The sequence below is a fragment of the Apus apus genome, chromosome Z, assembly GCF_020740795.1.
Source record: "Apus apus isolate bApuApu2 chromosome Z, bApuApu2.pri.cur, whole genome shotgun sequence".
In the NCBI taxonomy this organism is placed as follows: Eukaryota; Metazoa; Chordata; class Aves; order Apodiformes; family Apodidae; genus Apus; species Apus apus.
In genome coordinates this window covers 14,234,625-14,261,286 of record NC_067312.1, presented here as the reverse complement: position 1 = coordinate 14,261,286, position 26,662 = coordinate 14,234,625, and the positions used below count along the sequence as shown (strand labels likewise).

Sequence of the window (26,662 nt, the reverse complement as noted above, 5' to 3'; positions counted from 1 at the left end):
TTTGTTTTTCCAAACTTTTTGTTCTTCAGGCTGCTTGTCAGTCAGCTCTGCTCACTGTACAGGTTCAAGCTTGTTCTTTGTGCGTTCCTCCATGCTTGGGTGACCTTATGGGTGGGTTCCTCTAGAGTGCAGGAAAACGAGTTTACTTGCTTACAATACTGGTACCCTAAGCAGGGTCAGTCAAGCTTAGTGTTTGCAGGAATGTCCCTGCTCAGAGTTTGTGAATGTGCAGGGAAGTACATTCAGTATGTATGTACATTTCAAACTATACATACATTTTAGCCATTTAAAAGCTTAAAATCTTCACTGACTACGTCTGGTCTGTAATTCTTTGAAGCCGGGTAAGTTGTGGAAGATTTGTGAGTTTGCAGGGTTGACAGCTCCTCAAGCAGAAGTTGCATCCTCCTGTCTTCCAAGTGCAGTCCTGTGACTTTGAAAGTAAAAAAAAAATTACCTGAGAAACGGCTAAAACCATGCAATACGACTGAGACAGAAGAAAGCCAAGTCTACTGTAGCGGTAATTTGACAGAATGAAAAGCTCTGGATCTACAACATGAAGAGGAGGGATAGTCTTTGTGTCAGCAATTCTTACTTTTAATGCACAGGAATAAGAGGTTTACCAAGTTGGTGGTTTATGTTTTTTTATTTCAATGTTACAGGTTCATGAAAGCTTTAAGTTATGCTTCATTAGATAAAGAAGATTTACTAAGTCCTATTAACCAAAACACACTTCAGCGTTCCTCTTCTGTTCGCTCCATGGTTTCTAATGCTACATATGGTAGCTCTGATGATTATATTGGCCTTGCTCTCCCAGTGGATATCAATGAGATATTTCAGGTATGTATGTGATAATTTGGTGGGTTCATTTATGCTTTCATTTTGAAAGATATTCAACTGCTGCATTTTAATCAGAGTATATAAGATCTAGAGAAAGGAGAAACGGGTATTTTACTTTCAAGGAAGGCATTTTGGAGAACAGGTTTCTTTTCTAACTATTTAGAGAAAATCCCAGTCTGTTTTGTATTATTACACAAATAATGACACAGACTAGGTTAGAAGAGTGTTAAACAGTGGTAGCATAGATACTGTGTTACAAGATGTTAATTGCTATCTAGCTTTAATTCTAGTATGAACATAGTCTGTGGACATTTGTTAATACTTTTCTGACCTACTCACTGATATGTTCATTGGTCAGCCATACGTGATGTGCATATTTGTACAGTTAACTTCCTGCCGCCATGATCTTGATTAAATATTATGTTATATATATCATCAAGGATATAATTTATTTTGTCTTTAGTTACCCTTATAGATACATGTATTTAAGTTTTAAAAAAATTATTTTAAAATTTCTTTAAAGAAAGGTTATCTGAGCAGCTACGGATTAGGTTTAAATCTCACCAGGGATGTTAAGAACAATAAGAAAAGCTTCTTTAGGTATGTTTGGGAGAAAAGGACATCCAAGGAGAGTGTAGGCCTTCTCCTGAAGGAAACGGGCAAGGTATCAACACAGGATATTGAGAAGACTGAGGTCTTCAATGACTTCTTTGCATCAGTCTTCTCTAGCAAGTGCTCCAGCCTCAACACAAAGGCCACAGCAGGTGAAAGCAGAGACTGGAAGAGTGAATTACTCCCCACCATAGGAGTAAAGCAGGTTCGTGACCATCTAAAGAACCTGAAGGTGCATAAATGTATGGGACCTGATGGGATTCAGCCGCGGGTCCTGAGGGAGCTGGCAGATGCATTTGCTAAGCCTCTGTCCATCATATTTCAGAGATCATGGCAGTCTGGTGAGGTTCCCACTGGTTGGAAAAAAAGGGAACATAGCCTCTCTTTTTAAAAAAGGGGAAGAAAAAAGACCCAGGGAACTACATGCCAGTCAGTCTCACCTCTGTGGCCGGCAAGATCATGGAGCAGATCCTCCTGAAATGTCTGCTAAGGCACGTGGAGAATAAGGAAGTGATTGGTGACAGCCAATATGGCTTCACTATGGGCAAATCATGCCTGACCAGTCTGGTGGCCTTCTACAACAAGGCTACAGAGATGGTGGATAATAGCAGAGCAACTGATGTCAGCTGCCTGGATTTGTGCAAGACGTTTGACACTGTCCCACATGACATCCTGGTCTCCAAACTGACAAGGCATGGATTTGACAGATGGACCACTTGGTGGATAAGAGATTGGCTGGATGGTCACACCCAGAGTGTTGTGGTCAATAGCTCAGTGTCCAAATGGAGGCAGGTGACGAGTGGTGTCCCTCAGGGGTCGGTACTGGGACCAGGGCTGTTCAACATCCTTGTTGGAGACATGGACAGTGGAATTGAGTGTATCCTCAGCAGGTTTGCTGATGATACCAAGCTGTGTGGTGTGGTTGACACCCAACAGGGAAGTGATGCCCTCCAGAGGGACCTTGACAGGCTGGAGAGGTGGGCCAGTGCCAACCTCATGAAGTTTGACAAGGCCAAGTGCAAGGTCCTGCACTTGGGTCAGTGCAACCCCAGGCAGAAATACAGGCTGGGGAGAAAATCGCTGGAGAGCAGTCCTGAGGAAAAGGACTTTGAGGTGGTAGTTGATGAGAAGCTCGACGTGAGCCACCAGTGTGTGCTGGAGCCCAGAGAGCCAATTGTTTCCTGGGCTGCATCAAAAGAAGTGTGGCCAGCAGGGCCAGAGAGGTGATTCTTCTCTGGTGAGACCCCACCTGGAGTGCTGTGTGCAGCTCTGGTGCCCTCAGCACAGGAAAGGCATGGAGTTCTTGGAAAGGATCTGGAGAAGGACCATGAAGATGATCAAAGGGCTGGAGCACCTCTGCCACAGAGACAGGATGAGGGAGTTGGGGCTGTTGAGCCTGGAGAAGAGAAGGCTCCAGGGAGACCTTATAACACCTCCCAGTACCCGAAGGGGCTACAGAAAAGCTGGGGAAGGGCTTTTCACCAGAGAGGGTGGTGATAGGACAAGGGGTAATCCTGGAAGAGGATTGATTTAATTTAGACATCAGGAAGAAATTCTTCACTGTGAGGGTAGGAAGGCACTGGAATAGGTTGCCCAGGGATGTTGTGGAAGCCGTCTCCCTGGAGGTGTTCAGGGCCAGGTTAGATGAGGTTTTGTGTAACTTGGTCTAATGGTAGAGTTCCCTGCTCATGGCAGGGGGGTTGGAACTTGATGATCTTTAAGGTCCCTTCCAACCTTAATGATTCTGTGATTCTTATCAATTACCTTCCTCTTTCTACTTTTTTAAAGCACATTCATATAGAACAAACTGATGCACCGCGAATTTTAATATTCTTTTACTTAATTATCAAAAACAGGACATGATCTATGTCAGAAGTAAATCAGTGGGTTCTTTTTCTTCAGTTTACTTAGTCTTTGCCTTCTAAACCTAAATTACTTTCAAAGAATTACTAAAGTTAGAGCAAAGGCAAGATTTTCCATGATGCCTGCTTCTACTCCCCCTTTATGAAATGGCTGCTTTTTCTCTCTCCTTCACAGCCTTTGTGGCACATTTATGTTGCCTAACTACTTCTCTCTTGTCTCTTTTTCTACTTGACTCCACAACATCTTAGAGTCAATATTTTGGGTGTCTTGGGTGGGTTTGCACTGCTCTCCCAAAATATCCAGTGTTGTAAAGTCACCATGGAGAGATCACTAACAGCCACTTCTGGGTCACTGGTTTCCTTACAGACTGTCACCACTGTGTTTTAACATTTACTGACTGTTCGTAAACCTTGCTTAGTAAGTGTTCATTCATAAAACTGTTTTTCTCATTGTCTTTTATTTAGTACTCAGGAACCTATTATCTGATTTCCTCTTCTAATTAGATCTCTTTCCTGAATTAAAGAATGAACGACATCTTATTTCCTCGTGAAATCTATTTTTCCTTTGCATATCATTATCACCTATGCTAATTTTAATTTTCACTTTCAATACTCCAGGTAAAGGAAACTCCGTATTTCCAGAAGAAAACCTCACCTCCATTTGATGACCGTGGGGCTAGGGTCTTTGCACCTGATGCAGGAGGTAGCAGTTTTCTTCCTCTCCTGTACCTTTCTGTTGTTTGTTCGTACATTGGGTGTAGTGTTGGCTTATTTGTTGATTTTTCTTTATGGAAAAGGTTATTTTTAGCTGATAAGTTTTGAGAGCTGTATTCTGGACTCAGGATATCAGGCCACTAGTTTGCTGTTTATTTTAGTCTGAGATAATGTGGTGTTTCTTCCAAGTGATGGAAGTTTGTTCCTGCTCTAATAAATTAATGAGGAAAGTGTGTGTATCCTTGATTATAATACAAGTTAATGCTAATCAACATTGGTAGTGCTAGTAAGTAACAAAATTTAAGCTAAGATAGAATATGTATGTCACATGTATATTGGGCTTTTACATTTTTACTTCTCTTTGATTACACGTGAATTTATAGGAACCAATACATGTGTTAGGTGTTGTTTCTGATGTCTAGTTGCTCATCTACAGGTCTTCCATCAGGTTCAAGTGATGTTGTCAAAAGCCCTTTTCAGATGCTCCGACAGCAGATCAGTCTCACAGAAATAATGAATACCAGCCGTTCAGATGCCTCTCAGTTTCTAGAAAATACAGAGGATACAGGACTACAGGAGCACACGGATGAGAACTGCCTTTACTGTGTCTGTATTCAAATATTGGGTTATCAGCCTAACAACAAAGTGAACTCTTCTTATAGTCGTACAGGTTGGTGTTCCTTGTGGGGAAGTGTGAAAATAATGAATTTTGTTCATCTTTAAAATTGGTTAATCTGTAAGGTGTTTGGTTTTTGTTTTTTCTTACTAATTACTGACCTTTAAATTAATTATGTTTAATAAGCTCACTGTGAAATCAATGGTATTTCTATGGTCATTTCCATCAAGACGAGATGGCAAGTAAAATCCCAGTTGTAGTCTTCAAAGAGCATAAGAGGATTACAGGTGCAGCAAAACCAGGCTCCTGTCAAAGGCACACAGCCAAAGAGCAGAAGGCCACGAACACGTGGTGTAGGAATAGAAATTCCAGCTGAAAGTAAGAGGAAGCTTTGCAGTGTAACCTGATCTCATTTTGAGGTGAGCCCTTCTTTGACCAAGGGTTGAATTAGGTGATCTGTGGAAGCCAGAGTTGATAATTTTCAGTCGAGTATTTTAAGATTAAAAAAAACTTTTTTTTTTTTTTAGACCTTTTGAGTAGTATTTGTCCAAAATTCAAAATCTAGTTTCAGCTGGTTTACATGCACAGTACTTAGTGCAACAGTGTCTTGCGTGCTTACTGGTGTTGAAAAATAAGAAAAGCATTTGAAGTGAGGAGAACTGTCAATAACAAATATCCAATATCTTGTTTATGTCAGATTTTTCAGACATTCCTTACACTGACTGGTGCGGGCAGACTATCCACAATCACTTAGATGTGCATTCCTCCAAATTTTCTGGAATTTCAGGCTGCAGTGATGCAGTCTCCCATGGTTCAGCCAGCAGCACCAAGAGTACAGAGCTTGTATTGGGTAAGTTTGAAAGCCTTATTATTATTAGAAACTTACACTCTTAAAATATTTTTTAGATATAGTGGAAATATAATTTTTCATTTATACATACCAAATAATGCTCATTATTTAAAAAAAATGAGACAAAAACAAATAACAAAAGAACAAGAATAAAAACAACATCTAAAGAAAATCCCTTTCAATGGTTTGTTATCCAGGAAGACAGTTGAATTGTCATGGCAATGGCAGATGGGAGAATGTACTTCAAAACTCTTCTCCTGCTCTGCAGCATTTCTGCAGGTTATTAAATATATATATATATATTTTTAAAAATACTAAATTTCTATAAAGAGAAATGAATTTCTATTTTAGGCTTGTATTTTATGTTTTGAACTATCATGTCTTACCATAACTAACTTCTCCAGAGTCTGATAGAAACAGAGCAGGTAATCACTTGCCCATTTTACTACATGATTTAGTGGTAGGAACAATACTGTAATTGAATCCTGCAGATTTTCCATTTATTACATGGTAGTTTACCTTTTTAAAATATTTCTGTGTTAAAATTCCTGAGAATAGGGGAGGGTTAAATGCTAATTTAAATGGAAATAGTTGATGGTAGTTCAGAATACATGGAATCATAGAATGATTTGGGCTGGAAGGGACCTTAAAGATCATCTAGCTCCAACCCCTCTGCCATGGGCAGGGACACCTCCCACTAGACCTGGTTGCTTAAAGCCCCATCCAACCTGGCCTTGAACACTTCCAGGGAGAGGGCATCCAGAGCTTCCTTGGGCAACCTGTTCCAGTGCCTCACCACCCTCACAGAAAAGATTTCTTCCTAATAGTAGCCAATCTAAAATTACCCTCTTTCAGATTAAAACTGTTCCTCCATGTCCTGTCACTACATGCCCTAGTCAAAAGCCCCTCCCCAGTTTTCCTGTAGCCCCTTCAGGTACTGGAAGGCCACTCGGAGATCTCCCCAGAGCCTTCTCTTCTCCAGGCTGAACAGCCCCAACTCTCTCAGCCTGTCTTCATAGCAGAGGGGCTCCAGCCCTTTTATCATCTTTGTGGCCTTCCTCTGGATTAGCTCCTCCAGCTAGCTCCATGTCCTTCTCATGCTGGGGGCCCCAGAACTGGACACAGTACTCCAGGTGGGGTCTCACAAGAGCAGAGTAAAGAGGGATAGTCACCTCCCTTGACCTGCTGACCACACTTCTTTTGATGCAGCCCAGGACACGGTGGCTTTCTGGGATGCAAGCACATATTGCCAGCTTGTGTTGAGCTTCTTGTCATCCAACACACCCAAATTCTTCTCCTCAGGGCTGTTTTCAATCCGTTTTCTCCCCAGTTTACGTTTGTGCTTGGGATTGCCCCAACCTATGTGGAGGACCTTGCATTTGGCCTGGTTGAACTTTATGCAGCTTGCACAGGGCCACCTCTCAAGCCTGTCATTGTCCCTCTGGAGGGCCTTCCTTCCCTCCAGAGTGTCAACCACACCACACAGCTTGGTATTGTCAGCAAACTTGCTGAGGGTGCACTCAATGCCACTGTCCATGTTACTAGCAAAGATGTCAAGCATCTTTGTCAAGCAGCACCTGTCCCAGTGATGACCTCTGAGGAATTACTGGTCATTACACTCATTACTGGTCTCCATCTGGACATTGAACCATTGGTCACTGCTTTCTGAGTGCAACTATTCAGCCAATTCCTTATCCACTGAGTGGTCCATCTGTCAAGTCTATGTCCTTCCAATTTAGAAGCAAGGATATAATGCAGAGCATTATCAGATGCTTTGCTCAAGTCCAGGTGGATGACATCATTTGCACTTCCCTTATCCACCAGCTCTTTAATCCTCTGATAGAAGGCCACTAGATTTGTCAGGTAGGATTTGCCCTTACTGAATCCATGTTGGCTGTTACCAGCATAGTTTCCAGGGGAATCTGCTTTATGATCTTGCCAGGCACAGACGTGAAACTGACATGCCTGTAGTTCCTTGGGTCTTCCTCTTTTCCCTTTTTAAAAATGGAAGTTATGTTTCCACTTTCCCAGTTAATGGGAACTTCACTGGACTGCCATGATTTCTTTCATATCATAGATAGTGGCCTAGCAATTTCATCTGCCATTTCCCTCAGGACCCACTGGTCCTCTGGACTTGTGCACCTTCAGGTTCCTTAGATGATCTTGATCCTGATCTGCCCCTACCATGGGTGATTCCTCATTCTTCCAGTTCCTGCCTTTACCTTCTGTGACTTGGGCTTGAGCCCTTGGTGGAGAAGACTGAGGCAGAAAAGTTACCAAGTACCTCAGCCTTCTCCATATCCCAAGTAACCAGGTCTCCCATTCCCCTCCAGAGAGGGCCCACTTACATAGATACATGTGCGTGTGTGAGAGTTTATGGAATGCTGAAACAGACTTACGCAGCATAAGATTAGAAAATAATCTTCTATTTGAACTCCATGCTGTTTAATTTGTTTTTCCAGGAGTAAAATCGATCCCGGATGATACACCGGTGTGCAGAATACTTCTGCGGAAGGAAGTCTTACGCTTAGTAATCAATTTGAGTAGCTCAGTAGGAACTAAGGGCCATGAAACCGGACTCCTGACGTAAGTTCAATGCATTTCAGATGTTTTAGAAACATCTAGTTGTATGTATTCTTTTAGATATCTGGGATAATAATTAACCTTTTTTCTGACCTTTCAAAAAATGGTCAGGCAGGTATGACTGAACAATTGAACTTAACATAAAAGCTAAGCAAAGAATGTTCCTTTTAATATGCTTTGTCTGTCTTTAGTTTCTTACTCTTAACCAATCTTTTTAAAATCAGTAATTCAACTGTAGTGATACGTCATTGCAAACCCTGTATATCATGGATCTTTTAGAATCACTCATTCTTTTTTATTATTTATACCAAATAATGTGTAGCAGAGAAGCAGAATAACAAACTGGAAGTAACTGGAAGAAACACAAATCTGATTTGAGCAAGAGTAGAATTACTGGAGTTAGCTGATAGATAAAATTATGTTAAAACATAGGAATATAAATCCAGGGACCAAATGTTATAAAACCTGTAGGTTTCAGGGCTAGTAACTTTGGAAACTGACAGTCAGCTGCTAAAAGAAAGTGTAGATTGCTCATTTCAACTTTAAAATACTTTACAGGTGATTAAATTAGCTCTTCCGTGTTTGTTTATTACTGCTGTATGTGTGGATGCCAGTTCTTTCTCTTTCTACATGTATTATTTGAAGACTAGGTAATGTCAACAATTCTGTACAAATTTCAAGTTAAATATTCTGTTTCATCTCATTAATACAGATTCCTTCCAGTTTGGTACAAAATAATGTTGTCTGTCTTGATTTTCTTGCTTCGTCACATCCAGAGTATATAATTCCTATTACTGAGGAGTTCTGTTTTGTTAATGATGACAATCATAATCTAGTTGAACAGTGTCTTAATACATGATAGAAATGTGTTCAAGGCTTACAAAATCAAGGGTTTTTTCTTTTTTTATTTTCAGAATTAAGGAGAAGTATCCCCAAGCGTTTGATGACATATGCCTTTACTCGGAGGTGTCCTACTTGCTAGCGCACTGTACTTTTCGACTTCCATCCCGGAGGTTCATCCAGGAGCTATTTCAGGATGTACAGTTCTTACAAGTAAGCAGAGGGCTGGAATGCACTGAATGCACCAAAATGTGCCAGCCCAGCACAGGTTGCCTGTTCTGAATAAAAGATGCTTTCAGATATGTCCAACTGGAAGCCATTTTGTGTTATGTGTCTGGTAAAAGCTCTAGTAACATTAATACTTCATCTGTCCTTATCTTTCAGATGCATGATGAAGCAGAGGCTATTTTAGCAACACCAACTACACAACCAGTAATTGATCCATCAGCTGACTCCTGACCTCTGTCTCACGCGATGCATTGCATATAGACTCTCTGAAATGCTCAGACAACCGCTGACTGGATAAAAAGCTTGGAGCATCATCTTCTAGACCGTTCCAGAAGCTACTGGTACCTGAAGACTGAAGTGAAAACTTTTTCTTCCTCAACGAATTACTGCCCCAGTCTTCTGAGCCTTTTGGGGAGTTATTAAACATTAGCATAGTTTTAATAATAGTAATTACCAGTATATGCAAGAGCCGAGCACTGAACACCTCCACAAGTTTTCATTTCATTTTCTACCATAAAGTAAAAAAAAAAAAGGAAGAAAAAAAAAAAAAAGTAGGACAACACAAAGAGACATTTTTTTAATTGACTTCCGATTCTGTTCCAGAGAAGCAGAACAATGCCTTGCTTTTTAACCCCTGGATACCAGGAATCGGAGCTATGAGTGTGCATTCCATTTCCAGCAACGGGGAGCCGTGCTGTAATCGTGGATGCTAGGGGATTAATGTTAGCTCTTCTCTCTTGGTTTTTGTACTGTTTATAACACTACTTGGGGGTTTGTAACTTCAGACAGAAAGAAAAACCTCTCTGAATCTGAGGTTTCATTTAAGTTATTTTAATATTACTATAGCTGTAAATCATTTTATTAGCAGTCTTTCCAATTTCATTACATTTACGTACATGTATCTTATCTGAACCAGTTAAGGATTTTCACTACAGTTTGATTTTAAAACATTTAAACTAAAATGCTCAAATTGGATTGTTTTCCCTGAATGTTATGCATGTGTTTGCAGTTTCTACACTCACGCTCATATAGTACGAATGTTGGTCTTACTCTTAGATAAAATCCTTCAAAAAGCATGATTTGTATCAGATAAATGAATATTGTATAAACTAAACTTGAAGACATTTAATCATTGCTGCTTTTGTGAGAAGACATAATATGATTGTTTTCCAAGTTCCATGGAAACAGCCTTTTATAAAAACAAAGGTTTATTTAAATTTTCAGTGGATGAGTGATCAAGCATCAAATAGTACTAATAATTGTAGTGAAAAGCCTTAAGTACCAAATTTTGGAGCAGCAGTAGTACTTATAGTTTTATATTGGTATTTAAGACTTGTTGCAGAAATTACAAGATACAGTGACTGTTAATGACTGAAATAGTTGCTTCTGTCACGTTACTAGTGAGGTTTCTAAATTAATGAGTGCTAGGTTAAAAAAAAAAAAGTAAGAATCCCTGTCACCTTTATCATGGATCTAAGGATTCAGAAGCCTATATACAAATAATAAATATATGCAAATGTGTATATACAGCAGCATGGCCACCTTTGTTAGAATGCCTGTGATAGAAGGGTTTACCCTTTGATTTTGATATAGGTCAATAATTCAGCTGGACTGTACTGAGTAGAACATATTTTTATCCATTCACTTTTACCATTTTTTATGATTGTCAAATTAGTACTTAAGATAAGTGAAATTTACCCTGATGCTCATAACTGTTTTTGTTTGGTATGCTAAACGAGATTTCAGTAAGTAGCCCTGTGAACAGTAAAACAGGATTCCTAGTGAACTGTAGAATTTATTCACTCTTACTGGAAATTTCATCTTGCCACATAAGCACCACTTCACAGCTGTCACTTCACTTAGTTCTTACATGCACTGCATACCATCAGGTTCTGGTAAAGCAGATTTTAAGCTGCTGCTCATAGTCAAATTTAGTTTCTAATATTATCTTTTCATGAGTTCCCACTGAAAGAGCAAAAAGAAACAGATTCAACCCTTCTGTGGTCAGTGACACAAATAATACATCTGTGTGTCAGGGGATGTTTGAAATGCTCTGAAAATGTACCACACCAGTAACTATTGGACTTCTCTGGTCATAAGAAGCAAGTGCTTCTGTAAAACCAAAATGTCAGTCACAGTAGACCAAATAGTGGTATAAACTCCAAAGGAAATAATGTAGTTTTCCCTAAAATGGGGCTAGCATATCTTAAACAGTAGTTTCAAACACTACCTCAGTTAGACTGGAGTATGAGAGATATGTTTTAATAACTAGATGGGGTTACATCAAACAACTCCATCTTATTTTTCTGCAGTTAAGGCAAAATAACTTTATCACTTGTATTTTAAAAAAAACACCTTTGTTCCTTTGTTACCAGTTTAACCATAGCACTTAAAGTAGAAAGTGCCATAGAAAAGCCTCTGATTATAAAAAGATAAACAAAAGTGGTGTCAATATGCTTCTGAAAGTGTCTCCATCCTGAAATCCTTTTGTGTTCTCAAGTACTCACTTGTATGGGGATCCGTGGCAGCAGAAACTTGGTGTACAAATTATAGCTGCAAATTTAGTTATGACTTTTTTTTCTTAAAGTGTATGAGTGTCAGTAGATTTCAACAGGTGTGCATCAAGGATGTGAAGTCTGTACTGTACATAACAACCAGCATTTCTAGAATGAATTTATGTATTTACCTTAAGCTCACATTAATGCTTCATTTTAATTGGCAAATGAAGGGATGCTGTTATTGAAGGAATTTGGTATTGGCCTAGTTATAAACTGTGAATTTCTAATTCTATAAATTTCTCTTTTTTTTTTTTTTTTTAAATATCCCTTTCAAAGTTGTTATTTTGAGGTTTTATTTGCTTAGTGATAAAACTTCAAAAGAAAACAGTAGTAAATAAAAACTGTGCTTATATAAACCCTAATCAAGAATCCTTCTACTTCTCCTAGAAATGTTTGCAAGGGAAGCTGACAGACCACCTGCTTTATGTTTTTCTAATCCAAATGATCTGGGGATATTGTTGAATAAATGTTAAAGCAGACAGCATTCACTTGCACTGTTTTTAAGTATGGGTTGGTTGCTGTGGCGAAGAGAGCTCCTGAATCGTTCAACATGCTGACACAAAGTATTCAGCTCTGGGGAAAAAGCCTTTGTGGGAGGGAGGGGCTGAGTGTGAAACCAATCACATTTGGTCTGCTACATTTTTTGGCTAATTTTTCCTAGCCTCCTGGTCCTTTCCATGGGGCTCGCAGTTACTTCCTAAAGGCTTCTCTCTCTCCCCTGAGTGGGGAGGAGGGCAAAGCTGGGTTCTGCGAGTGTCTTTCTGGGGGGAGAGACCTTTCTTTTCAGCTGTGTGAAATTCAGAGGTGCTGAAGGCTCCCAGCTGTTAATGATGTCATTTGGAGCTGGATACAGTCAGGCTTTGAGGTTGCCTAACTTGTATGTTCAGCCCTTGGCATGTTGTGCTTGAAACAGTTGCTTATCCTTATCTGACAGTTCTTGTCTGACCTGACAACCATACCGTCAATGGCCTCTCATGGAGCTTTGTTGCTTTCACCCAAAACACCATGGAGTGCTGAAGTATTCAGTCATGTAGGGCGCAGTGCCTTGGCACTCTGAGGTAAAGTGCCCTCATAAATGTGCAAGAAGGCAGCAAGTACTGCTTGCTGAAACATATGTAGTGGTGCTGAACAAGAGAACTGTAGTTTGCAGTGAGAGGCTTAAAAATCCTATTACACCATTACTAGTTGTGTGAAGTGAAAGGTTTGTAGAAATATTGGAGAAAATATTTCTATTGGAGTTTAAATAGGTAGTGATCAAAGCCTAGTGAGAGGTGAAAGAGTTGTTGCTATTTGGTCTGTGTTCTGGTCTTGGTATTTGGCATTTTGGGCTGCAGGAAGCTGGTGTTAACCTTGTGAGTTTGAGTTCAAGTTGAGCGATCATAGTGGAAACATTCTTGCCAAGCTTCAGAGCATCTCCAGGGTTTCTGCTCGCTTCTGGACAGGGCTGCACAGGAGTCCTCTTAGAGCTTCACCAAAGCCAGTTGAAGACAGGTCCCATAACATGGTACTGAAGTTACACTTCTGTTACCATGTGCTTAATAAAGGGATACTTGGTCAGGCTAAAATCTGAGAACTCTAGAAGATCCTTGGGAACATGCTAGAAAGCGTGTTCATTATCTTGCTAGAGGCCTCTTGTTTCATTGTTTTTTTTGTTTAATTCCTGATTCTGGTTCCCGGTATAGTTTTGTTGTCAACAGATTTGTATGTTCAGTGAAGAAGGTCGATTTTCTTTAGACTATTTTTGTAACATAGATGGATAGCAATGCCACAGCATGCAGAAATTGCACATTTTGCTTGAGTTGCTATTGTAAAATACACTATTTTATTTGAGAAATGTAATTTATGCCAAAAAGTGTAACTTGCCATTTCACCACTGAGTAGGATATTTTAGCACAAGATACAATGTCTTAGGGGATAAAATGAAGACATTTTGTAAATTTAATTGAAAAATTATTCCAATACTAGGCTGTCAGCATCCCTAAAGCTGTATTACAAGATAATATCTAAATTAATCAAGCTGAGGAGGGAAGGGATCAAGAAGATTCTCAATACTTATTCTCCCTTTGCTGTGTGGTCTTTTCTTTTATTTAGTAATACGCTGCTACATATTTGGAGGTTCTAGTGTTTGTAGGTCACTGAGCAGACATGGAAATCTGATTTATATTGTATACCTGTAACATAGAAAGAAAAAGTATTTCTATATTTTCCGTAAGAATATTACATTGAGCTGTGTATAATTTAAACAGAGGCTTGTCCCAAAATGGTATTGCCCACCTTGATTTTTTTTTTTTTTTTCTTGGTGTGGTTTTCTTTCTGTTGTGGTTGTTCGGGTTTTGTTTTTATTTTTTGCTTTTCCTTTTTTTTTTTCTCCTTTTTTTTTTTGTTTGTTTTTGTTGCTGTATAGTGTGTACAGTTCATGTCAACGGGCATTAGAAGCCTCCTGAAGCGTAATCTTATCAAAGGGATGCATTGTTAATAAAATGTACTTAAACTTCTTCTACTTGTTCTGGTCTCAACTGTATCTCTCAGCACTCAAAGTGGGTTGGAATTTTATTTATATTTGTAAGTTACTAATTAAGTAGAACCACCTGAAGCCTTCCAAATAAACATTTGTCAAAATATATTTTACATCATCGCTTTGTAAGATGTCCTGGGATGCACCATAGTCTTTACACCATTTTTATTTTAAAAATTTAGCGTAATGATGCTGAGAATTAATAATTTTCCATTATGTGATGACAGATAGATGTCTTAGAAAATATAAAAACTATACACACCTCCCCACCCATGCAAAAATACCTTTTTAATCTTTATTTCTAGTTCTCATGCCTGGATTGTACCCTCTGACTGGCACAAAACCATTATCCTCCTTGGAATCCTGCTTATGTGCTTAGAAGCAGAGGTCGTTTCATGAAGGAGGGCCAGGGAGCAGAAAGGTTTGTAGATAAAGGAGCTCATCACATCGCCAAGCAACCTGGCACCTGGGACATGTTTCCTTGCTTCCAGATAATGAAACTTCTCCCAAGAAAGACCATTGGAGCCGAGGTGAGAGCTCTGAACAGGCCATGGTGTCTCACCTACCATCAGGAAGGCAGGGCTGGCTCCACTGCCTGCACACCCTCCACTTGCTCCCTGGGCAGTTACCACAGCCAAGCCCCGGAGACACAGCGTGTCCAAAGCAGGAATGTGTGCAGTGTTACAGCTGTCCTCTGCATGAGGAACTGCAGCATGTTGGAATTCACAGCATTTCATGGGATAGCCTGACCTTTTTTTACTGACTTCTGTATCAGAGGTCCTTAGATGTGTAACTCCTGATTTAGGATACCTTTCAAACCTTTTTAAATAAGCAGGCCTTTTTAATTTATTTATTTATTTGTTTGTTTGTTTATTTTCAATGCACTGCTAGAAGATTAATTTGGGTAGTGGCCTTTTTTCTACCAGTACAGCTTATAAACTCAAGGTAAACTCTTTTATTTGTGAAAGATTCCATACGGCAGTACAATGAGGCAAAACCAAAGGTTCCTTGTGCACTAAGGAGGTTAATCTGATCAGACTTTAAGACAAAATTCCAACTATTCTGCTTCATTACAAACACACAGTTTTTTTTAAAACCAAAATGGAATACCAAATTCACTGCTTCCTACTGTAGGGATTCTGAGCATTAGAATAAAAAACTTTTTTTTGATACATGCAAAAGTAATCCTGAAAGATATAGATAATATGTGGCCTGAATATGATGTTCCTCAGCAATGGGATTCACAGACAGTGTGCACCTGGCTACCATGTCTGCTTACCTGGTTGGTTGGGGCTTGCTACCTCCATGCAGCTGTTAAGGCCAAAAGCAGTTAAGTTCATGTGCACAAGCAGAGACAGTGTCATAGTGACACCTGTGCAAACAGCTGTCGTGCCAGAAAAACATTTCCTTCCCACTTAACTCCTGACATTGCTTTATTTAGTTAAGAAGTTTTTGTTTAGGATTTTAAAGGGTCATTCTTCCAAGCAGAGGAAGCAGAGACCTGAAATAGGAGTGGCAGCCCTATAATAGGGGCCTGTACTAATAAATTCTGTTCTCTGTGCTTGCTCCCACCAGTTGTAATTGTGCAACAGGTGAAGAAAAAGCAGAAAAACACTGGATTTTGGTGCACAGGGTAGCTGGGAAGGGACAACTCTCTGCCAGGACACCAGCACAGCCCTTTGTTATCTGCAGATCCCATGAAGAGCTGTCCAGGCAGAGAGCTGTCCCACAGAGGAGAGTAGTCTTAGACCTCAGGGTAGCACTCCTAGAGAAGTCCAAGTATCTTTCAGTAATGCACCACTTTGAATGCAGGTAACCCTTCTAGGTTGACTCCTTATGCTATTTGAGAGAGGGAAAATACATATCACCGTTGGTCCCACCCCTGTGCTGGGGCAGACCCCTGGTAACGCTCCATGCACAGCTGCACAACTCACAGTGGCTAGGGGTGGCCAGGGAACACAGTAAGTCTGCACAGAATGCTGCAAGAGAAATACACTCCTTGAGCACAGCAGCCTATCTGTCTAACTTGCCCCTCTACTTTCTGAATACATCTTTAATCTCTGAAAAATAATGGTAGTTTTTTGTACCAGGCTGTGAGAAATGGCTGTGATCAAACCTTCTACACAGCACAGACCACAAAAATCTTATAAATCTTATGTAATGACTATACCTTGTGATGAAACAATAGCACACATAATTCCCATGCAAAAGTCAGTATTTTTAAACTAGTTCCAAAGCAAGAGCTTTGCAGCATTAACAAAAGTAGGGCAGTTACATTTGTGAATGCCTTTATCAAAAGGAGAAGTTGTGATTTTAGGAATTCTTATTTATATTTTGTAACTAGACACTGAACAGCTTCAATGGAAGGTAGGACATCAAAGTCTTCTCCCTATGCAGTGCACCGCTGTTCGTGAAATGTATCTGAGAGAGGCCTTTCTGCCAGTTGTTTCTTGGGGTGTTGAGGCAGCATCTTCATTACAAATGTTGAAGTAGTGATGTGGCTGGTACAGCACAACAGGTAGTTCTGGTTTGCTTGTTTCTAGTGTCTCCGATATTTGGTAGGGGTTAGATTCAACTGCAAGATGAGAAGAATAGGCAAAATTTTCAAAACAAATAGGAGTCTGAGGTGCATATGTGGATGTAAATTCTCTCTCTTTATTTTCCTTAGGGTAAGTCCAGGAAGAGTCATGACCATCAATCTTCTCTTCTTGTGGTGTTGAAGACAACTGGCTCCATGGATGTGATTTCTGGGCTTCAGCCTTACTGTCCACTGCTAGTATGTCAGGATTGGAGCTGCTTATCTTCAGTACTCTCTCAGAACCAATCTACAAGAGAATCATGAAAAAAAAATATTATTCTATGAAAGAAGCCCAGAGTAAAGGAAATGGAGTGATTACTTCAAGCACTCCTACTATTGTCTTACAAATATTTAGTTTGAGTTATTTTTCAGGGGTTTTGGTATGTGCAGTTTTTAGTGTGAAGCACAACCAGACAGCAGCAGCATGGGCCAGTTGGTTGCACAGGGTCCTCCCTCTGGAGCTGGTGTCTAGGGAACACCAGCAGCAAAACCAGCAGCAGCCCCACCAGCACACAGAATGGGAGCAGCAGCTCTGGGTTCAAAGGGCCCTGCAGAAGAAGCTGGCAGCCCTTTTGCTACTTCCTTCCTCCCGGGCAGACCTGGCAGAACCCCCCGGTCCTCCCCAGGGCCAGCAAGTGCCTCTCTCTGCTGTGCCTGGCAGCAGACAAACCTGTGAGGCAGGAGAGGTGGGTAGGTGCAGTTCACAGGCTGTAGGAAAGTGCAGAATCATCCGATCTGTTGTGTTCAGATAGTGCTGGGTTCTGAGCAGCAACACTGAAAGAACTGCCTACTGTATCGAATAATTCATTTATTCTCCAATTATGCTTTCACTTTTGGCAGTAGCAGACTACAGAATGTGAACTGATCACTGCAGAACCACATGAACATCAAAAGGACAATTTTCACTAAATTATTATATTAAATTATGTTAATTTGTGTATAATTAGTATCACTCATTTCTAAATGTAGTTAACACAAGAAAAATATTTTTCTGAAACTTTACTAATCAAAGAATGCAAATACATAAATAAATTAGATTTTTCAGTGATCTTACCTTAAACCCTTTGAATGACAGCACTTTACTCTTGCTGGGACTAGGTATTACAGGACAGCAGCACTCCTGCACCCTGGAAACAAGACAACAAAACAAACAAGGTTTTTGTACTCTCATCAAAGCATATTCTATAAGCAGAAGCAACACATGACTGTGTACAGAAACAGCAGCAGACAATTCTTTCTCAGAGAGGCCACAAGCCAAATATTTGCAACATCAACACAGGTGGACACCCAAAGGAAAAAATTAATGAGGCCTTACAACAGGCTGGAAGCAACAAGGTGCACCTGTGGCTGTGAGTTACACTGGTGAGATTGTCTGTCTACAACATAAAAATGTCTTTTATAACTTACCATTTCATCTTCCAGCGGCATATAGCTGCTACTAGTGATGGGACAGTCACCAGCAGAACTAAAAGGTACAGTATATTTGCTACAAAAGAAAAATACATTAATGTTTTTCAACTTCATACCTGTTAAAGTCAATTTAGCCTGAGTTTCTAGGACAAAACGTAACACCAAGCCTGTGTGTGTGACATCTGCCACCTACTCAGCAGTAAAACTGTGTGATCTGTGTTGGCAAGATAGTTTGGCTGGAAGTTCTGGGATACAACTGCAAATCTTTGGATTTCTGTTTCCTTTACCAGAATTGAATTATTACTAAATGGCTTTAAATTCACCCTCATGTTGGGATCTTAACTTAGGGGTAAATTTCAAAAAGTTAAGACAGTGACAGCCTCACTCAGCTATTTGTTTTAGGCTTTCTCTCAGATCCCTCAAGAAGACAAGGTTTTTACTATAAGACATTGAAAGGACATCTTTAACTCCAGTATGGATGGACTGTGGAAAGACAGACACTACACAAGTGCTCAAGCTCTCCTAGGATTTATGCTGACACAAGAATCTAAGATTTATTTCTAGCTGGAAGAAGAGCCTTGGGCTATGCTTTTTGCAAACAGTTGAGGCTACAATAAATAAGCAGCACAAAGGGGAGCACAAATTAGTGCTAGCCCTCCTTCCTGCCCTCAAAGTTTGTGTTTCCTGATCACACAACACAGCAGGGAAGGGACACATGTTACATGTTCCTTTTATCTTTCCATGGTTAAGCCCCTATTTGATTCTCTGTGTGGCTGTACGAATGTCTGTGCTGCCACAAGAGAAGGCTGGAGCTTGGAAGCTGGAACACCAGTGTAAGAGGCAGAACTGTCTCCCATGAGGATACCATGAAGCTGGAGACACTGTCAGAGTCCATACAGAAACTACCTGTTTGCACATAATTCAGTAGTTTTTACCACATTAGAAAAGTAGTTACATTGAAATTGCCATTCTTCAGTGCTTTTTAGGAAACAGGACTCGCTAATAATGCAAATGTGCATATATTTTTTCCCAGAAAGATGTACACCTTAAGTAAGAACATAAAATTATTTTCATTCTAAAATAACAAAAAAACATAACTACATCAAAATGTCATGTGGCTATGCACATTTCTTTTCTCAGTTGGAGCCTTTTTCAAGTGCATGATACAGTGAATACAGGAGGTGTTTTCTCTTGAGAAAGGAAGATTATTCTAACTTTTTAAGTAATCCCATCTTTCTGTTAGAACACAAATATTCCACAGGCAATACTCACAGTTAAATGGTGTATCTATGTATCTAAAGTTAACAATGGGAGTCTCTCCTCCACCTGTAAATGCTTTAACCACTAGTTGGTATTTTGTGTTTGACAAGAGATGTTTCACGGTGTATCTCTTTTCTTCCGGGTTTTCAATTGTGTATTTACATAGCACTGAATTATCTAAAATGAAACAGATAAGACAGAATCAAAGAATCAATCAGAGGATCATAGCTTGGAATGGAAGGGACCTTTAAATGTCATCTTATCAGCCTTGTGCAGTGAGCAGGGTCATCTTCAACTAGATCAAGGCTGGTCAGAGTCCAACATGCGCTTGAACATTCCCAAGGATGGGACATTTTCCACCTGTTTGGGCAACCTGTTCCAGTGTTTCACCTCCCTCATCGTATTTTTTTTTCCTTATATCTAATCTAAATATACACTCCTTTAGTTTAAAACCATTATCCCCTGTCCTAAAGCCCTGGTAAAGTCTCACTCAATCTCTTTTACAAGGCCTCTTTAAGGTTGCAATAAGGTCTCTCCAAAATGTTATAAAACCACCAAAATAACAGCAATCCACCTTCTTTGTAATTTGCACGCATTCTCTGGAAGGATGATGCATCCTGACTCATTGCCACTAGGATGAATTCATATCCCTTCTAACTACACTGTCCACAGCATTGCACATCCTCTGGCATTAATAACTTGCTGTCAAAAGCTGTAACTGTTTAATTCCCTTGTACTAGAACTTTTTAACAGAATGATTTGGATTTCACCATTTCTATTTTCACCAGAATCCTGTAGCCCTTAATCTTAGGTCAAGTTCTTTGAAGACAATCAAAGTAAGGAGTCTCTGCCTGAAAAATAATAAATAATCTTTTGCCTCCCTGTCGTGCAACTCCAAAACCCCAGGGAGAAAAGGGTTAGCTTATTCCTCCTCTTCACAGTCACACCCCTTGCCTGCTAGGGGGTTCCAAATTCCCAGAAAAACGGGGAAGCAGGAAATTTTTTATTTAAACATTTTACATCCTAATTGAGATTATTTGCAGAATTATGGTACTTCTACAGTTATTTTCATTCCAACATGAACTCCTACATAAGTCTTCAGTTCAAACTAAGCTTGTCAGCCTGGTAGTAGTCTCATCAGCAGAAGGATGTGGTACATGACATGACCCAACTGGAAGAAGAGGCAAGGGAAAAAAAACATCTTTGAGCATGTTGGAAGCATCTGAAAATTATAATGGAGTTAAGTCATCTGGAGCAGTTTTGTGTGGAGCAGGAAGACCAGATATAAAAATTTAAACATGGCTTTGTGCCATCCCAAAACTCAGTTTTGCTGAAGGAACTCCACTGTACAGCACAGCCACAAATACTTTCACTGTAAAAGAATTTAAATGGGGAATTTACACAGTGCTCCAATTCTCAAGAACATAAATTGTATCCCATCTGTTCCTAAAATACCTCAAATTCTAGTAAAACTAACATGTTTCTTATGACTCTCATCCAAGCAAACCACAAACAGATGTTTGGGAAACTGACCCAGAACTCAGACCACAAGAGGCAGTAACTTGACTCCTCCTACTGTACTGCAAGAATCCTTTCTAGAGTTCCCACTGGAGTTAAAAGGAGCAATAGACAGGGGCTATAAATCTGTATAAAGTCACAACCCACTTCTCCCCACTAGTACTGCAAGAGTTAGGGAAGAATCAAAACCAGCAGGTGTTGAAATCTGTGTCTTGCCTTATGAGCCAAATTGCCTGCCCAGTGTGAACTTCCTAAGAGGTGACAACACTGGCAACAGCCACAAGTCTTTTGCCTGTATCAGTGACACAACGTCCTAAATCCCAGAGCTCATTTACCTGGAAGAACATGTTTTTCGGATCCTTTTAAACTGCAGTCCTCTTGTAAAGGTGACACATAGACATGGTATCCCCTTACAAAACCAGGCTGTGACTCATTTGTGGGATAAGAATCCCAGTATAGTGTTACTGCATTGGAAGTCAGTTCGATGTTTTCCACAACAGGGTCAAGCAGAGGAGCTGGAAGGAAGGAAATTCAAGTTAATCTTGCCATTACTCTTCCAGAAAGTTTATCTTCTCACTTGAAAAACATCTAAATTCCCATGTGGTATTTATGTTTCTATCTTACTTGTACTTAAAAGCTGAACAAATACAAAGCACTCCACAAAAATTGTCAACTTCACAGAGCCTTCAAGTCCACATTATACACAAAGAAGTGACTGCTAATCACAACTTTGCTTAGCTATTCTAATTAACATGGTACTTGGTAACTGCACTAGTTTAATATCCTTGATGCAGGGCTGTGCATGTTTTTGTACAATTTTTAACAGCAAATACATTTTTAGCCAGTTGCAAGAGGAAGGCTATGGAATTCTTCTGTTTGTGAGAGGTGAATTTAGCAAATACACAAACCCTAAATATGTTGCCAACTTACGTAGCTCCTTGAGATAACCAGTCTTCTTCTCCAGTAAGGAGGCTTTGTCAGCAACAGATCCATAAATGCGGAAGTTGTACCTCACTCCTGGAGCAAAAGCAGCTAGAAAATAGTGGAACTGATTACAAAAGCAGGGTATGGTTTGTCTTTTGGTTTTGCTTTTACTTAACTGCTTTTTACAGGGATCTGTTAGAATCATTAGAAATCTTTGTGCTCTATTAAAGCAACTGAAGGAGACACAGAGTAAACCAGTTCTTAGTGTGCACATTCTGTCTGAGAAAACTGAGGGAGGGCGTTTAATATATTTTTGTTGCCCTAGAGTAGTCAAGATGAGGTGCACAACAGACTCCAAATGCCACAAAGAGCAAGATAATTTCAATTCTGTTTCTGGCACAGGCAAAGATCATGTTTTGCACTGTGTAATGTAGACACATATCCATGCATCAGGATTCCCTGTTACCCTCACTGACATCTGCTCCCATTTGGATTAACAAAGTACAACCCACTGAACTGGACAATACTTTTTCCATGTGTTACCAGACTGTTTCCAGGAAGGATACAGCCTTCCATGTGTTTGTATGGACTGAAGTGCAGTTTCTTTATCGTTTATTGGAATGTGTTCAGTCAAATTCTGTGCCAAGGCGTCACTCCAAAGTGAACTCCGGGCTTGAGAGACTCCATGAAGGTTATATTGTTGCAGCTGTGGAAGTGTATCAGAGCAACCTTCACACAGACAGAAAGGATTTAAGAGCCACCATTGGAATGGAAAACACATATGTCCTAAGCTGGACTGGTGCTGAGACACATTATTTGTGACACACTGACAGCATTAGACATCTCACAATGTAGTGGGTGTTAAATTGCCCAAGTCTAAACTTCAGTCCCACATTACAGATAAGGCAGAGCTCCATTTTGCATCTCTCCTGCTAAAAGATTTTTAATTCTTTCATTAACCTCACCACTCTCCTTCAGGATGTTACTACAAGCTACTAAGAAGAGTTTTTCTAAGATACTATGCTGACATTTCTAAAATACTGTGCTGACTTCCAAGGCTTAATGGTGCTGGCAGTTTGTGGTCTAATTAATCTGCAAGGCAAAACATGCCAGACGCCTTTGAAGAACTACACCGGTAGACTTCAATATGCCACAGGATTGTTTCCTAAATTCAGTTAATGCCCACAGCATAGAAGATATCAGATATCTGCACAGATATCAGAAAGAAAAATTGTCTGGCTTTTACCTGAGTAGATCAGAGCACTGGAAGTGTTTGGCCCAAATCTTTTCCACTGCAAATCACAAGGCTGCAACATTGGAAAATTACACCAGTCGACAATGTAACTGTCATATATATATCTGGGCTCCCAGGAAATAAAAATGCCATCATCTGTACCAGTAACCTGCTCTTCTTTAAGCTCTGAACCACTGAGCTCTTCTTTAGTGCCTATAAATTAACAAAACAGACCCTATTACTTTCCTGCATGAGACCTCAGATTCACAAATGAACATCAACATTGTTTCTATGTTAAGCTGTTAAAATAATAATAAAATAGTTGTATTCCTTCACTATCAGATGTCTGGGCTCTTTTTTGTATGCTGAAAGCTGACAGCTCGAAAAACATCCAATAATTATTACTATATATTCATAAAAAGAACCCAACTGCAGGAACCTGGAGTCATAACTAAAAGTCACAGAAGGTTATTAAACACAAAGAGTTCCCTACAAGGCACTGGCTGCACCTTCATGGTACCTGCTGCAAGCCCGAGGCTCTAGTTTAAGGCTAAATCAGAGAAGATTGCCAGTCAAAAGCAGACTTTCTGCTGTAAGACATGGATCAAGGCACTTGACATTAATGTACATAATGTACATAATGTACAGACAAAATACAATAATAATTTCCATAATGCAGTGATGTAAGTTAATAGGCCAGATTAATTTGTTTTCCCAAGATGGGAAGTTATCACTTAACACAGGTGGAAAAAAAACTCTCATAATGGGCAACTAAGTTTAACCAAAAATACCTGTAGCTCTAGGGATGATCAATATTGAAGGAAGTGAATAATTAACATTGTTCTTTGCCATGATACTGATTCTGTAGGAATGGTCATCAATGGAAATCCTTGTGCTATTGTAGACAGATGTAAAGGATATGCTTTCAGGCTTAGAGTCATCTTCTACTTTTTCCCAGGTTACTTCATATGAAATAATTTTTCCATTACCTTGAAAATTTGGTGTTTCCTGTAGAAAAATTTATGTGGGTAGACAACAATTACTTGGTAAATTTTGCCAAAAACATTCAAGAGGAACACTTAGAACTTTAAATAACTAATTGGACATATTGTTTCTGTAAAAATATAAACATTTCTTTCCATACATCCATACATTTGCTGGTTGAAACAGAAAGGCATAAATCTCAGTAGTGGAATTTGTGTTTGTTTCAATACCTAGAAAAACACAAGTAAATATCTGAAATGCCAGGTAGCACAGCAACATACAGGTACATACATTCTGAAATATGTTACACCTCATATTTTTCTTACATTCTTTACAGACTGAATTGTTATTAAGAACTTCTGAAAGTTCATAGAAGTTTCCAACCCCTTTTTGAAAGATTTTGTTTCCATTTCTGTACTCATGTCTCACCTTCCAGAACAAGGTCACATTCCGCCCACCTAGAACTGGAGTAATTTCTCTCCAGATGTCCAGTTTCCCTGATGGAGCTGCAATAAAAACAGCAAAACAGATGCTCTAGGTGCAGAAAGGATGAACTGTTTAACTGCTTCCTCTCATTTGAAGAAATTCCAGCCCCAAAAGCTCTTTCTCCATCACTCACAGGTCTTGCCAAAGTATCTTTTTATTTCTTTCTCTCTTTCTGAATGAAGGTCTGGTTCATTTCCCTAGAAACATATTTCTTTGCTTGCAGTCCTCATGTGCTTGCTCCCATCACTGCACAGTCCCTCCATCCCTAACAGAACCCTGTAACCCAGTCTGCCAGTCCTCCCAGCCTTCTGGACTTCCCACTGCCTGCACTGGATGAAATGGCAGAGACTGGCAGGTAGCGTGAGAGTTGTTTCAGAAGCCACCTTTATGAAGTTTGCTTGATGTGCTTCTACTTCTATGCATGCAACAAGCCCCTGTTTTAGCTACACAGCAGAAGAGTAGCAAATAGCAAGCAGTGGTGGCTAGAGAAGCACATCCTCTTGGCTTTCCTTCTCAACAGGCTGGACATACTTGCTTCCTTTGTTCTGATGGTTCGGGCTTCACTCCATTCACTCCACCTCCAGAAGTGCTTTGCTGCCCCACAGTGTACTCTGGCTGTGTACTCCGTGTAGGGCTGCAGTCCACCCAGGGTGACATACTGGGGATCCATGGCTGAACTGTTATGCTGACAGACAGAAAAACCAAAGAGTCAGAGCTCAGTTCAGATTCATCAGCATGAGGCTTTTGTCTGAAAAAAATAATTCTTCCTCTAGGTCCTATAACAGTCAGGTAAACTTGGAAAATATTATCATGAACCAATAGTGATCCAAGGACTGGGAGATCCAAAAAGAGGTCTGCAAGCTATCTCTGTAACTGAGTAGGAATCATTCACAACCTTTACTACTCTTTACATCAAGGAGGGAATTCAGTGAGATCTTATCCTCACCCAGTCTCAGTCTTTTACTCAGTTCATATAGGTAGGATGCTGTTCTAGCTCCACAGAGCATCTACATTGGCCTTTTCCTTCCATTTTTTCCTGACCTTTTCCCCTACTCCCTCCTGGGACACGGGAAGCTCTGCTAAGAATGCAGGGGATGCTTTTAAGCCTCACCTCCAAACTGTCTCCTGCAATGGTCAACTGCAGCAGCCACTTGATCTAACAGCTCTTGAGCATTACTTAAGACAGAATACAGCTTGCTCCTGATCTTTGTAATGCCTTTTGCTATGATAGAGGCAAGGCAGCCTTGGAAGAAAAGGACTGCAGAGAAGCCACACTGTGTATGCAGTGAGTCAATCAGCCTCACTTTTTATGAGAGGTGGAACAAGACCAGGAGAACATAGAAAGGGATGGGAAGAAAAACAGTCCTGGTGTTCCCTTACTAGACAGCAGAAACACTATCACCAATTACTGCCAACAGGAGTACACAGAAAGCTCCTGGACTAATATAAACACCCCTATCCACCATTTATGTGTAAGATGGCATGAACCATAAAACATGACAAATCAAGGTCAGGTATATCTAACAGCAATAATAAGGTCTGTATGTTTTTTCCTGTATATCAACAAACCTCAGAGCCCATCCAGCAGAGGACAGAGCCACACACACAGACCAGTCACACCGTACACTGCAGCCGGCAGTATAGGAAGTGTTAGCAGTACAGATTAGTGCCAGCGATGGCCACCCATGTAGACACACCATTAGTGCAGACCTTGGGAGCAAACAAATCCAGAAAACAGACATAACATGCTCACAAGGTTTAGAGTGCATTCATATTGCTGGGAAATTATTTTTTTAATCTCAAGTCAAAAAGTTACTTGTTGCATTTTTGCTTATGAAATTCAGGTTCCGTACCACTTCTACATTTCCATCAGGATGGAGCACTTCAGTCTGACAAAATAGTTTGATTCCTATGTTTTGATATTTCCAATATAATGTGATTTCTGTATCTGTGCATTCTTCCCACAGCTGGAAAGGTGCAACGGGATAAACTGCCAATAGAAAAATCCGAGTTAGCTCCTGTAAAACAAAGTATATTCAAAAGTATTTTAAGG

General features: G+C 40.0%; 2 protein-coding genes across 5 annotated transcripts in view; one reads left to right on the top strand and one right to left on the bottom strand.

Moving 5' to 3' along the window:
• Positions 1-14,195, top strand: part of RICTOR (RPTOR independent companion of MTOR complex 2) — a 98,919-nt gene extending 84,724 nt beyond the window's left edge. The window contains exons 32-38 of one of the 2 annotated variants that reach the window (XM_051642372.1): positions 660-837; positions 3,930-4,014; positions 4,474-4,695; positions 5,339-5,491; positions 7,954-8,077; positions 8,989-9,127; positions 9,299-14,195. In XM_051642372.1, the coding sequence (XP_051498332.1) occupies positions 660-837; positions 3,930-4,014; positions 4,474-4,695; positions 5,339-5,491; positions 7,954-8,077; positions 8,989-9,127; positions 9,299-9,373 (976 nt within the window). In that variant the 3' untranslated portion in view covers positions 9,374-14,195. Of the gene's footprint in view, positions 1-659; positions 838-3,929; positions 4,015-4,461; positions 4,696-5,338; positions 5,492-7,953; positions 8,078-8,988; positions 9,128-9,298 lie in introns of both variants that reach the window. The other variant, XM_051642371.1, reaches the window with a different exon arrangement.
• Positions 14,196-14,218: 23 nt separating this feature from the next.
• The window catches only part of OSMR (oncostatin M receptor), a 32,408-nt gene continuing 19,964 nt past the window's right edge, over positions 14,219-26,662 (bottom strand). For all 3 annotated transcript variants that reach the window (XM_051642375.1, XM_051642373.1, XM_051642376.1), the window contains 11 exons: positions 26,463-26,599; positions 25,141-25,294; positions 24,553-24,629; positions 23,931-24,147; positions 23,152-23,352; positions 21,912-22,013; positions 21,317-21,496; positions 19,476-19,640; positions 18,201-18,279; positions 17,848-17,920; positions 14,219-17,040 (listed from right to left, as the gene is read on the bottom strand). In XM_051642375.1, coding sequence (XP_051498335.1) covers positions 16,591-17,040; positions 17,848-17,920; positions 18,201-18,279; positions 19,476-19,640; positions 21,317-21,496; positions 21,912-22,013; positions 23,152-23,352; positions 23,931-24,147; positions 24,553-24,629; positions 25,141-25,294; positions 26,463-26,599 — 1,835 coding nt within the window. In that variant the 3' untranslated portion in view covers positions 14,219-16,590. The remainder of the gene's footprint in view (positions 17,041-17,847; positions 17,921-18,200; positions 18,280-19,475; positions 19,641-21,316; positions 21,497-21,911; positions 22,014-23,151; positions 23,353-23,930; positions 24,148-24,552; positions 24,630-25,140; positions 25,295-26,462; positions 26,600-26,662) is intronic.